Source organism: Sycon ciliatum, chromosome 12 (genome assembly GCF_964019385.1).
Source record: "Sycon ciliatum chromosome 12, ocSycCili1.1, whole genome shotgun sequence".
NCBI classification, from domain to species: domain Eukaryota; kingdom Metazoa; phylum Porifera; class Calcarea; order Leucosolenida; family Sycettidae; genus Sycon; species Sycon ciliatum.
Genome location: NC_088654.1, coordinates 551,135 through 564,722, shown reverse-complemented (window position 1 = coordinate 564,722; position 13,588 = coordinate 551,135). Strand labels below are relative to the sequence as shown.

Here is a 13,588-nt window from a genome sequence, read left to right as displayed (position 1 = left end):
CAGTTCCTCAAGGTGCTGGCAGAATAGCTGATGGTCGCAACGGGGTGGTCGGTAGACGCATGTTGTGTTGATGGTGCTGTCGTTGGCTGACAGTTTCAGCGATAATAGGTCAAAGCTGTCTGGGGTTGTTGTAGGGACGAGTTCATGAGGTATAGTGTCGTTCACGTAGAGAATCACTCCTCCACCTTGGCGGTCTGGGCGGTCTGCACGATGTAGTGTGTATCCACTGAGGGCAAACAGGGAGTCTGGATCGTGCTGGGTACACCATGTTTCAGAGACAGCAATGACATCATAAGGTGGCGTTGTTGACGATGCTATTGCTGACAGTTCGTCCATTTTGGGGTAGAGACTGCGAGCGTTGAAGGAGAAGAAAGAGATGCTATTTTGTTCATTTCCGTTTTTCATAATTTTTTTTTTTTTTTTTTTTTTTTCACTGGTGGGACCTGGTGTTGATTATTCCAGTTCAGGCGTGGTCCATGGTGACTCCTGTAGGACTCTGGTCAGCTAGCTTATTTTGTTTTTGTTTTTTAGAGGCATGTGGATGTTGTGCGCCTGGGGGCGTCTGCTCTAGCTGGTGGCGTCTGCGTCTGCGACGTCCGGTGTAGAGTTTCCATTCTTCCTCCGCTGCATTGAGCTTCTGCAGGAGTTGTTCGGCGCGATTTCCATCTTCCTCAAATAGGCTCTCGTCGTTGCTGTCGTCTTCCGCTGCCGTGCGAGGTGAGCCTGGCGAGTGGCAGTACATGCTTGCGCTGGGTGATAGTGCGCGGACTGCGCTCTCGTCGGCTCGATCGATATCTGTACTAGTTCTACGAGTACGAGTTTGGTGCTCATCAGAGGCACTGGCAGTGTGTCCGTGCTGGTCTGCACTTTTGCTGGGCTGGCTGTGTTCAGTGACTTCCTGTGCGGGTGAGCTGGCAGAGGTCACAGGGGACGCTACCTGTGCGTACAGTAAGCTGACCTGGCCTGTGGAGGCTGTCGGATCTGGTGCTGGATCGTCGTTTTGGGTCTGTGTGTTGCTTGTTTCGGTGATTTCCTGTACGAGTGTGCTGGCAGGGGCCGGGGTCGCTGCCTGTGCGTACGGTAAGCTGGCCTGGCCTGGCAGGGCTGTCGCCAGTGTTGGATCTGGTGCTGGGTCTTCGTTTTGGTTCTGCCGCGTGTTGGTTGAAGTGCGGGTCCGTGTGTTTTGTAGCTTGTTCGATTTAGGGCAGGAGCCGGCAAGGTGATTTTCTGAGTTGCAGAGGCGGCAAGTTGGCGCCTGGCCCTCATGCTTCACGCGGAAGGTATTGCCTTCGGCTGTCCGCACGAAAGATGGCACCTGCCTGCAGCCGTTGTTCAGGCGAACAGTTGCGAAGCGTACGCCTGTTCCGACAAATGCGCCCGACTTTGTGCGGGTACGGCCGTGGCGAATGGTGCCTTGCACCGTACCGTATTTTGTGAGTGCATGTATGATGGCGGCATCGGAGATCCAAATCGGGACGTCAAAGATGTGCACTTGCAAGGAGAGAGAATGGCGGACAGAAATATGTGTTTCGCCAAGAAAGAAACCGTGTTCTGCAATGGACTTAGTTGTAGATTGGCTGCAGAACGTTACCTTACAGGCTGATCCGGTAATTTGGACGGAGGCGACGTCAGCATAACCCTGGTCGATGAGGGTGTCCGCAATTTCTACTATCTTCTGGCCTGCGAGGCCGTCGACAAATATTACGGTATTGGCCTTCAATTCGGCCGGCGACATCGACCTCCACAGTGGCTCTGGGGGCTCAGGCTTTGGGCTGCCTGGCACTGGGGAGTCATCCATGCTAGATAGGTAATACTAGTTAGAATAGCAGTGCATATACGCTTCTAGGGTGGGGACGTGGTCACGACACTCAGAGCTTCAAAACTTGCTTCTTACTCCTGGCGAGTATTGTTGTTGTAGTTGTTGTTGTTGTTGTTGTTGTTGTTGTTGTTGTTGTTGTTGTTGTTGTTGTTGTTGTTGTTGTTGTTGTTGTTGTTGTTGTTGTTGTTGTTGTTGTTGTTGTTGTTGTTGTTGTTGTTGTTGTTGTTGTTGTTGTTGTTGTTGTTGTTGTTGTTGTTGTTGTTGTTGTTGTTGTTGTTGTTGTTGTTGTTGTTGTTGTTGTTGTTGTTGTTGTTGTTGTTGTTGTTGTTGTTGTTGTTGTTGTTGTTGTTGTCTATTTTACTTCACCAAATGAACGCAGAGATGCCTTCGCACCTGCCCATAGGACAGGTTCCCACAGAATGATGAAGGGATGATATGCAGGGGAAAACATGAAATGATAATAATATAAGACAGAAAGGACCAAAAGAAGAAAAAGAAAAAATTATATGAAGACAATTTAATGGTGTCAGAAATAAAAAGGCAATAATTTCATGGAGTCAAAGAATAGAAAGACAATTTCATGGAGTCAGGAATACGTGGTTTATTTTTAGACATGCATGCACAAATGATTGATAGATGAGAAGGTTGGAGTTTATGGCAGATAATAAAGGTATAACGAGGATATTCACAAGGTAAGTATATCAATGGCAGAAAGAGCTTTATGGAAGGAACCAGGGACACCTATCACTCTAAAATCAGAGGGGAGAGCGTTCCAGAGAATGCTTCCCCGAAACATCATGGTCGATCGTCCCGCAGGCCCACGAAGAAAGGGAACTTAAAGCAAGTTCGACACTTGTCCCCGTGTGTGGCGCTGATCCTCCGGAACAGTCCCTGGGGCCGTTCGGGTGAGTAATTGGTGAAGAAGGGGGCTACAGGAGGAGTAAATGCATGAATGAACAAATACGACAATATTGTGTGTATATGTATGTGGTAGACTAACAATGCGAGTTCGTGAACAATGTAAGGGAATTTGGTCAGCAGTAGGCAGGGAACTCTGGATCGCTGTTCCTGTGCTCTTTCGATTTAGTCAGCCTCTTTACAAACGTGCCTCTCAAGGAAACAAAAGATATCTGCATACAGTCGCTATACCATGATGATGAACTATCAGCCCCGCAAATACCCCAAGATCTTTTCAAGAAGCTGCTTTTCAAAGCCACATCAGACGTGCAGTTCAGTTTTAATGATAATATGTACGCACAGAGGGACGGAGTCGCCATGGGTTCACCATTGGGCCCCGTGCTAGCCAATATCTTTGTTGGATATTCTGAGAACACAATTCCAGATAGGCATTGGCCCCAATTTTATAGGCGTTACGAGGATAACACATTCGCAGCACTTCACAACCGGAAACTGGCATTGGAATTCCCTGAGCGTTTAAATAATCTTCACCCAGCTCTCCAGTTTACAATGGAGGAGGAGAATAATGGAGAATTGCCGTTTCTTGATGTATTGATTAAGCATTCTTCCACAGAATTGCTCACCACAGTATATAGAAAGCCGACGTTCACAGGTCTTTACACTCGCTGGAACTCGTTTTGTGACACTAAAAACAAAATTAATTTGATGAGATCATTTTAACCTTCAGAAGTGAAAACATCTGATCACCATCACAATTATCAGCTGAAATTGCTAAGCTAGAGGATATTCTGTGTTCTAATGGCTACCCACCCAAAGTACTCAAGCGAGTCATGACAAGCGTTCTTGAACCTAGCCCAGATATAGCTTCTGCACAACTTGAATCTGGAACATATGGGGATCATAGACGAGCCCCATCAAGCGATGCAGCCTGCTCCACCAGCTTGAAGTTATTTTCACTTGATGCAGCTCGCTGCTTGCCGGTGCATCTTTTTGCGTTAAAATCAGCCTCCCTTATGCATTCAGTCCGGCGTCTTTTCCAGGATGTGTTGTTCTGGTTGACTAGTTCAGCAACCTGAGCCTCTGTCATTTTCACTGACGCGCCAAGTTCCGTCTGACTCATCCTCTGGAACGACGGGATTTCCACCAAACCGGGTGGGCAGTCTCAGCATGCGTAAGTCGCCCTCGGTGAAGGCACCACGACCCGTCAGTGCTTGGAGAACCTTGAAAGCGATGATATTGTCTAAGCTCTTGACGCACACATCCGGGAGGGGCACAGTGCGGAAAAGGTACACCCACCTACACCGTAAACCATAGGCTAGTGCTGCATAGGCAGCACGTGGTTCCGTCTTGGCAAACCGAGACAGCTTATGCAACTCGCGCGTCCAACTATCCACCCTCTTCCTCAACCAGACCAGCCACCGCATCAGGCTCACCAACAAATGACCCGTCGTCCTGTGGTGTGCCGGAGTGTGATATTGTTAGGTACAAGTACATTATGTCATTTCTCTTAGCATGTTTCTTTTCTGTCATACTACTGAGAGTGTATGGCATACTTATTCTATGACAGTGCTCGCTTCATTGAATTTTGCTGTGTTTGAGTATGGTTTCAATTTACTTATCACATTCTTGCTTTCATGCAATTGTTTTTAGATCCTTGACTTGTGTTCTACTCCTCCTATTACGGTTTACCGCCTGGTTTGTTAGCGGCCATCACTGAACCCAAATATTCGCAAATATTTTTAGTCCCCTTTTCTCCTCTCCTTTTGTAGACGCCTGGACAATAATCAACTTACAAGCCTTCCTACAAACGTATTTGCCAACCTACCAAAGCTTGGGCAACTGTAAGTTAACCGTCATTCCGGGTTGTTGGGTCCAAAGGGTCCCCAGGGTATGATTTTTGAAATATTTTTACTTTGCTGCATCACATCTCCTTGAAATTTCTTGTATTCCTCAACAACACAATACCCTAGATAAGTACTCAATCTGCGGACAGACCTGTTTCGTCTTTTGTGGACTCATGAGCGCAGCACAGAGGAAATAAGGCCAAACATGATAACAATAGACACCCTTAGCAAACAACGTTATGTTGTAACGGTATTACCGTAAGGGGGAAAATATCATGATTTGGACTCGACCTTAGCAAGATGAACGCTATTTTTAGTACGTTGTTGCCAAGAGAACAGCTTTTACTTCGCGCGGTACAACTATTTATGTTACCATATACGCGATACAAGGTGAAATGTGTACGGACTATGCAATATTTGGCCAAAAAACGTACAGTTGATCACAACGATAAATCAGTCCCCATAACGTTTTTCCACTGCAGCTTCAACGCTATTTGGGTGATCAAGTTACGAGTACCGTAAAAAATAGCGTTACCGTTGTTTGCTAAGGGTGTCTAATGAAAAATTCCAAAACCCTATTTTATTTAAACCAGGCCAAACGAACCCTGTCATAGCGCTTAAACTGACAAGTCAGTGAGCTCTGCATAACCCAAACGCCAAAAGTGCTACCCCACACAAGAGTGCTCAACTGCTAGAAGAGCAGGAGCGAAATCCTCAATCTGCGGAAAGACCTGTTTCGTCCTTTGTGGACTCATCAGCGCAGCACAAAGGAAATGAGGACAAAACTGATGGCAAAGAAAAATAATTTTTTCAAGGCCCTATTTAATCCAGGCCAGAACGCACCTTGCCAGAGTGCTCAACTGCTACAAGAGCAGGAGCAAAATACTCAATCTGCGGACAGACCTGTTCCAGACCTGTTTCGTCCTTTGTGGATTTATCAGAGCAGAACAGATAAAATGAGGCAGAACCTGATAGCAATGAAAAATGTTATTTTGCAAAGCCCTATTTAAAGCCCTACTTAAACCAGGCCCGAACATACCTTGCCGGAGTGCTCAAACTGACAAGTCCGTGAGCTCTGCATAATGAAAACGGCATAACCGAGATACATAATTAATTTGGGTTAGAGGTTAGTTTTGGTATTTATCTCCATGGTCACCGAACATATGGATGACATCCACTGACCTATGAGGCCCTGTAGTATCCCTGCCCGACCAATACGGAAGCAGTACGGAACTAATGCGGAGCTTTGCCTGATGTATATTTAGTGTATCTCCGTATGTAAGCGTACGGTGTCTGCTGCATAAAAGCGGCTGCGCATTTCTGTTTTGATGAAGATGAGAGATTTTGATAAATATCGAGCTATTCAACCTCCAGGTGTGCACCGGAGAGAAAGTCAGTTATTTTGCCGTTTCTTCTTTCACTAATAATTATATCTCAGGTGTGTACCTGAAAGAAGTAGAATAAAAGTAATTCTTGTTGATTTCACCGCGCCTACCACTCGGCTACCCATTACAGCCCTACAAGAAAATGTTCTCCTACAGGCATTATCCCTCATTCCATGTTGCCTTTTTTCCTATGCTCCAGTATATTGGGGTCGTTTTGGACCCCAGGATCTATTTGGCTGGTATTTTGCAACTTGCAAATTATCCCGGCAAACTTCAGAGCTGTCAACAAATGCAGTTTGGTCAAAGCATTGGTCTATGGGAAGGTAACACAGCACAAAAGTTATATAAAATGCAGAGTTTGCAAGAATACCGAACAATATATTCCTGGTGTGCAAAAGGACCCCAGTAAACTGGAAACGTAGTAAAAAAAGTTAACATGGAATGAGGGTTTAACTACACTGTTAAGCTTGGACTCGGAATTTCTGAGAAAACAACAATGGAGGCGTGAATTGGTCTTCAAGCTGATTCTTTTTTGGGTTTTCTGATCGCGTACAAGCATGTTTATCGTGCATTATTCTTATTTCGGAGACTCCAGTGAAACTCTTCAAATCTTGTCTTGGTGACTGATTGACTTTTATGCTGCACAATGTGTCTACAAAGTCTTTTTTGTTTTGAATTGTCTTTCAAAGATAACGCATTCATCAAGATTTCAATTTGGACTGCTATTCGACCACTCTCTGACTCTCTGACTCTCTGACCCAAGCAGGAGTTTAGCGAGATGAACATGAGTTACCCAGCAAACTGTTTCTAGTATCGTGATGTCCTTTTCATGGGAACACACATTTTGGCTTTTTTCATATCAGGCCACATTAGATGAAATGATTTGCCAAGCTGATAAATATGGTGATAAAGACACACCTGGCAATATGGCGGTAAACACACGCCACGCTCTCTAAGCTGCAAAGTTCTGGCACAGAGCTCTCCTTCTCACCACCACCACCATCAGTTTGCACCTGGCGCCTGGTCAATGCATGGTTGGCGGTATCCGACATAGCAGGCTGGTACATCAAGTAGCGCATGGCACATAGAAGATGACACAGCAACAACATAACTCGATTGCGACGTACGCTTCGTCCCCGCTGGATTCATCAGGCAATCTTCTTCTTGGATGTTTTCATACGGAGCTTGACTCGGCAGAATTAAGTTGAAGACACCATTGCAGCTGTACTTATGGTTGATGAATATGGTGGTAAAGACACACCTGGCAATATGGCGGTAAACACACGCCTGCCCACACACGCTCTCTAAGCTGCAAAGTTCTGTCACAGAGCTCTCCAGGCGGAATGCCCAAAACCAACATGAAACGAATCCAATCATACATAGTTCAACTAACTTCAGAAAAGAACAATTTAAAATCCAGACCTCTGAATGTGATGTAAACGGCCATTGTCTCTCAGCCACTCACAGGCGTCCCTCAGCTACCGCCAACTCACGCAGTGCGTTGACTGGTCGGTGGTACGATGATCTAGCTTCGCGAATGCACATAATAGTTGACCGTAATAATCCAAAGGCGAGGCGACAGCGTACATATGTCGTCATCCCTGCATACTTCTTTTTCTCTCCCCTGGAAAGCAGACCACACAAACGCTTGATGAAACGCGAGCACTCTGGCGCACAACAACCGGCCGTGGTGAAAATGAGAGGAGTGAATGTACCACGATCCACATTGATTATGCGTTCAGCAAACTCAGATTTCTTTCTGCGCTGGTGCTCTGCCAAAACGCAGCATAGGAAGGCGCATCAGGGTTAAATACTCGAACGTCCATGTAGGCGTTCTGGGCCCGGGTCCACAGCCCCCTCGCGCGAATGTCTGCCCGGGCATCATCCGCTGTATTCGTAGACGCCGCGACAAACACCTCACCAGACAAGAGTCTGCCGCTCGAACTTGTATATGCGGATGATGCAGACTTTGTCAGCACCTCAAAGTCCTGGCTGGCGGACGTGGAGGCGACTGTCAGCACGGTGCTACCATAGTGGTCCCTGATCATGAACCGGGACAAAACTGAGTATACGGACATCTTCAGAAGTGCGGACAGGATCGATGAAGAGTGGAGGACAACGCGCAAGCTGGGTTCGCTGCTGCACGAAATAGCACTATTATTATCACTCAGGCTGCAATATTCAATGACATATAGCCATATTCATAAATGACATATCTTCAATACCCGTGAGCTACATTGTATATGATAATTAAATCATTATATCATCGTTCTAGCTCACTCGTACATGCAAGTAAGAAATAAAAATAAATGCCTTGTTTTTACTATGATCTTATAATCTTGTTCGAGTTCCTTCAATCACAAACTGACTGTAAAGAAGCGTCATCTTCATCGGTTTCTATTGAACTGGCCTGTGATTCCGCCAAGCGTGCCAAAGCTGCTGCTGCAAAACGTCGCGTGGAAATCGATAACCTGCGATGTGCTGACGTGCGTAGGATGCCAGATGCATCAACTGTTCGCCAGCTTGAGCACCTTTCCGCCAAGGGTGTCTCTGGCTGGCTGAATATTCTTCCCTTGAAGGAGCATGGTTTCAGCCTGTCGAGTTGTGACTTCCGCGATGCCATTGTATTGAGATATGGACGGCCTCTGAAAAATGTACCATTATTGTTAGTATGTTGCAAGGATTTCACTCCAGCACATGCCATGTGCTTTCCGACGGGAGGGGGGGGGGGGGGCTTCCCCACCGTCAGGAACAATGTTATAATATTAGGAAGTGCGTGACATCTTTGCTGATTTGCTACCTATAGTTTGGCCTGATGTAACGATTGAACGTTTGTTAGCTCCCTTTCAGGGTGAAGTATTCACTGCAGCCAGTACAATCACAGCAAGTGACACAAGGTCGGCCATTCGCGCACTTCGAGTATGAGGGTTTTGGACTCGTGCGCAAAACGTATTAAATGTTATCGATGCACTAGTGTTCCATCCACATGCAGCTCCATATGCTTGTAGGAATATTTCTGCGCTTTTTCTGCAACACGAGAGGCAGAAGAAATTGCAGTACAATGAAGAGATTGTGCATGTTCACCTTTCGAACTTTACTCCGCTTGTCTTTTCCACGACTGGCAGAACATCCCACGAATGTTTCTTAAGCGCTTGCGTGGCATGTTTGCGAAGCATGATGGCAAACCTTATGGGCAAGTGATGTCTTACCTGCAATGTCAGCTATACTTTGCGGTACTTCGCGAAACCATCATGTGTGTAAGAAGAGCGCGCTCCACGTAACATCGCCCTATCAATGCCTTGCGCCCCTTGGAGATGGCCGAGGGTAGGATGTAGTCATTTCCTGTGGTGTGCCGGAGTGTGATATTGTTAGGTACAAGTACATTATCACATTTCTCTTAGATTGTTTCTTTTTGTCATACCACTGAGAGTGTATGGCATACTTATTCTATGACAGTGCTCGCTTCATTGAATTTTCCTGTGTTTGAGTATGGTTCCAATTTCTCTATCACATTTTTGCTTTCATCCAATTGTTTTCAGTATTTTTGTTGTGTTCTATTCCTCCTATAACGGTTTACCCCCTGGTTGGTAAGCAGCCATCACTGAACCAAAATATTCACAAATAGTCTTTTACAAAGGGAGAGGAAAAAAAGTTCATTAAAATGAACTTTATTCCTCTCCCTTTGTAGATACCTGGAGAATAATCAACTTGCAAGCCTTCTTACAAATGTATTTGCCAACCTTCCAGCCCTTCAGTTCCTGTAAGTTGACCCTTATTCCGGGTTGTTGGACCCTAACAGACCCAGGGGTATGATTTTTGAAATATTTTTACTTTGCTGCATCATTTCTCCCTGAAACTTCATGTATTTCTCACAGTCACAATACCTGAAGTAAATAATCAATCTGCGGACAGACCTGTTTCGTCCTTTGTGGATTCATGAGCGCAGCACAGAGGAAATGAGGCCAAACCTAATGGCAATGAAAAGTACATATTCCAAAACCCCTCTTTAATTAAAGCAGGCACGAACATACCCTGTCAGCGTGCTCAAACTGTCAAGGCAGTGAGCTCTGCATAACGCAAACAGCAAAAGCGCTACCCCACACAAGAGTGCTCACCTGCTACAAGAGCAGGAGAATTTGTGAGCAACGGGAACGAGCTGCTGTGCAAGGACATGGAGGTAAAACAAAATTCAGCAGTGCTTATTATCCACTGTCAAATGGTCTCACGCAGCGATTCAGCCGAACCCTTCTTCGCCCACTTCGACAAATGGTGATAGAATCCCAGAATGAGTGGAATAGTATCACAGTAGTAACAAACAGTCGTCCATGTAACTACTGATGAAATGGGTGAAAAGCTATTAGTATTATGAAATTGACAACCTTCTTGTTGTGTGTATATAAATTTTTTTCGCCTACCTTTCTAAAACGGCGACTGAACCACCGACTAATTCAAGACCTGAATTATGTTTTAAAGGGGAAGTTGAGGCAAAAACTAAAATTTCACCAGTTGTAGTCTTCGGGGTGCTGAGTCGAATTTTCTTGGTCCGAGGAAGCTGAGACGCTCCCTTCCAATCGAACTCGCCCACTTCCACCGAAACTGGGTGGCTGCGCCCTACTAGATGGGGATTTTTATGCAAAATGTCACTAAAAGAGCCATTTTGTTCTTATACAAGCACGGATGACCGCGATTGGCCCATATGTTGTAGTCTTTTGGACGCTGAGTCGCCCGGGTTTGGTCCGAAAAGGCTGCGATGCAGCGTTCCTCATTTTATTCCCAATCGAACATGGTTGAACAAGCGGTCACGTGCTCCTGGGTGCCCAAATCACCTGGTCACCACGCCAGCAGGCGACAACTAACAAGTTTCACACCAAGGTTCAACTCGAGTTCAACTCGAGTGACAGGACTGCACCCAAAAAAGGTCAAACAGGCTAGTAAGTTGTACCCTGCAGGCACGGTGACTAGGTGACTGGTGTACGCAGGAGCACGTGACCGCTTGTTCAACCATGTTCGATTGGGAATAAAGGGGAAACGCTGCATCGCAGCCTTTTCGGACCAAAACCAATCGACTCAGCGCCCAAAAGACTACAACATATGGGCCAATCGCGGTCATCCATGCTTTTATAAGAATGAAATGGCGCTTTTAGTGTCATTTTGCATACAAATCCCCATCTAGTAGGGCGCGGTCACCCAGTTTCGGTGGAAGTGCGCGAGTTCGATTGGAATTCAAGCAGGAAGGGAGAGTCTCAGCTTCCTCGGACCACGACCATTCGACTCAGCACCCCGAAGACTACAACTGGTGAAAATTTAATTTTTGCCTTAACTTTCCCTTTAACCCTTTGCGTGCTGAGTACGAGTTAACTCGCACTTTATGCATGACCTGATCCACTACGTACGAGTTAACTCACAAAAAATGGCGCGATATATCGCAGTGCATAGACCAGTGTACAAACTTTCGTAACTTTGTCAAACATAAACGCATCGCAAAAATCAATACATCGTTGGAAAGGTCTTGATCTCATCTTTCCAGAGAAATAAAGTTCTTCGCGATAGGATAAGAATTCATTAAGCGGCGACAAGATAAACACGGAAATCACGGCCCAGAGTGAACGCGAATATTTTTGTTCATGACTTCTTTTTGCTGAGGAGCGTGCCAGGGGATTTCCCTTTGGCGCGGCGCATGCGTGCTGGACATCAAATGAAGCGCTTGGATCTGAGCTTTGTACATGCAGCGCAGTTTGAATTGTGAAAATCTGTTGAATTTGGGCAAGAAGCCGAGCAAGAATGTGAAATTGAGTTGTTGTGCCGTTCCGAGGCACGGTGGAGTGGTTTGGAGAGGGTCGTGGAAGTGGCCCTAATGTGTTTATGGAGCTGAGAGCTGCCAGGATGGATTCGCTTGGTCCTGATCTTTCCAATGAGCCCAGGACGATGAAAATCCATCAAGGTGGAGTGAAATGAGAATAAATTTCGTTCCGAGCTGTGAGTGCATACTCAACCAAGAGAGTCAGAGCGCTGGAAAGCCAGTGGATTGGAGACAAGGGGCTCAGCATGCAAAGGGTAGTGTGTATATAAATTTTGTTCGCCTACCTCTCTAAATTGGCGACTGAACCACCGGATAATTCAAGACCTGAATTATGTTTTAAAGTGCATAGGCCAGATCATCCGTGGTCGTGAGAATGCAGACTTTCTACAGAACTGCCTTACGTGCTGCGTTGCGCCCCGCTCCACCAAGAAGCAAGTGCAGAGAGTTAAAGCCAAGAAGCCATGGAGAATCGAACTGAAGAGGACCACCGCTGGCTTGGAACACTTTCTCTTTGAGTACCGCCGTGTTCTTCACGAAGTCAATCGGAGCATCAGCGTGCTGGACCGCTTCAGGTTCACCAAGCTCCTCAATATTACAATGCCGGATCAAAAGTAAGTTTGACGAAGCACTCAGGAGGGAGGTGCGCTATAAGAAGGGCTCAAACGAATTAAAACACGCCCATCTACTCAACTTGGAGTGGTGATAATGCAGCAAAGTGATTACAATGACAAGATGAATGCTATTCTGGCCGATGCATCGAAGTTTCAACACCTGGGACCGACCGAAACGCATGACCGCACTTACCTTGTTGAATGCGTCTTGCAGGCATACATATTGCGATACAAAAAAAAAAAAAAACATTTCACGGTTCGCGTGAGACTCGGCCAAAGGCCCAGTTTTCCGCATCCGCAGGAACGCCACCACCCTCTTGCGATACAAGAAGGCTGTAAAAATAATCTATATAGATTACGACCCGGATCCGACCCGTTGGCTCGTGCCGACCTGTCCTCTACGACGTGCCGAAAGTACATAAGAAAGACGTGCCCCTTAGACCTACCCTGTCGATGATCAATGCTACCCAACACGAAATGGCCAAGTGGCTAGCCGAATTGCTAAAGCCAGTCCTGAACAAATATTCTGCCCACACAACCAGGGATACCTTCGAGTTGTTGTTTCAAATCTTTTTTCTCACGATAGCCAGTGGCCAATAAGGGGTCGTCCGCAATTATCGAAAGTTTTTTCCAATCCGTAGCAGCTTCAAATTTTTCCTCACCCACCCCCCCCCCCCTCCCCAGTCCGTAATAAAATATTATTGGTGGACCCACAACCCAACACATATGGAACAAACTCAATCAGTGCTGGTCCATCAGTCATAGTGACATCATGTATTGTATTACAACTACCATAATAATAAATAATAATAAACACAGCTCGCATCTTCCCTGAACCTGTTAGACAGGAGCAGAGTAGACACATCTGTCAACAGTGTCAAGCCAAGTAAGTCTTTCTCCTGCAGCTTGGAGAGCGCTCTCCACGGAGAGATCCGCTGCCTTCAGGTCGTGCCGAATCCTATCTATTCACCGCAATGGCGGACGGCCACGGGTTTTTTTATGTCGTTTGTGTTGATTGATAGCTCCAGTGCTTGGAACGAGGCGGATTCCGGACCCTCTCGCACCACATGGCCAAACCACAGCAGCCTGCGTCGCCGACATGTGGCACTAACTGGAGATTGTTTTGTTTCTGTTTATAAGTTGTTATTGGTACAACTACCATATTGATGTTTAATTGGTGATCACCGAAATGTGAAAAAGGGCTGCTTCTT

The 13,588-nt window shown here is 46.1% G+C and overlaps 1 protein-coding gene across 1 annotated transcript in view; it reads left to right on the top strand.

Moving 5' to 3' along the window:
• LOC135828787 (leucine-rich repeat-containing protein 15-like) overlaps nt 1–13,588 on the top strand; it is a 220,229-nt gene that overhangs the window by 134,238 nt on the left and 72,403 nt on the right. The window contains exon 11 of the mRNA XM_065341220.1: nt 4,507–4,578. Coding sequence (XP_065197292.1) covers nt 4,507–4,578 — 72 coding nt within the window. The remainder of the gene's footprint in view (nt 1–4,506; nt 4,579–13,588) is intronic.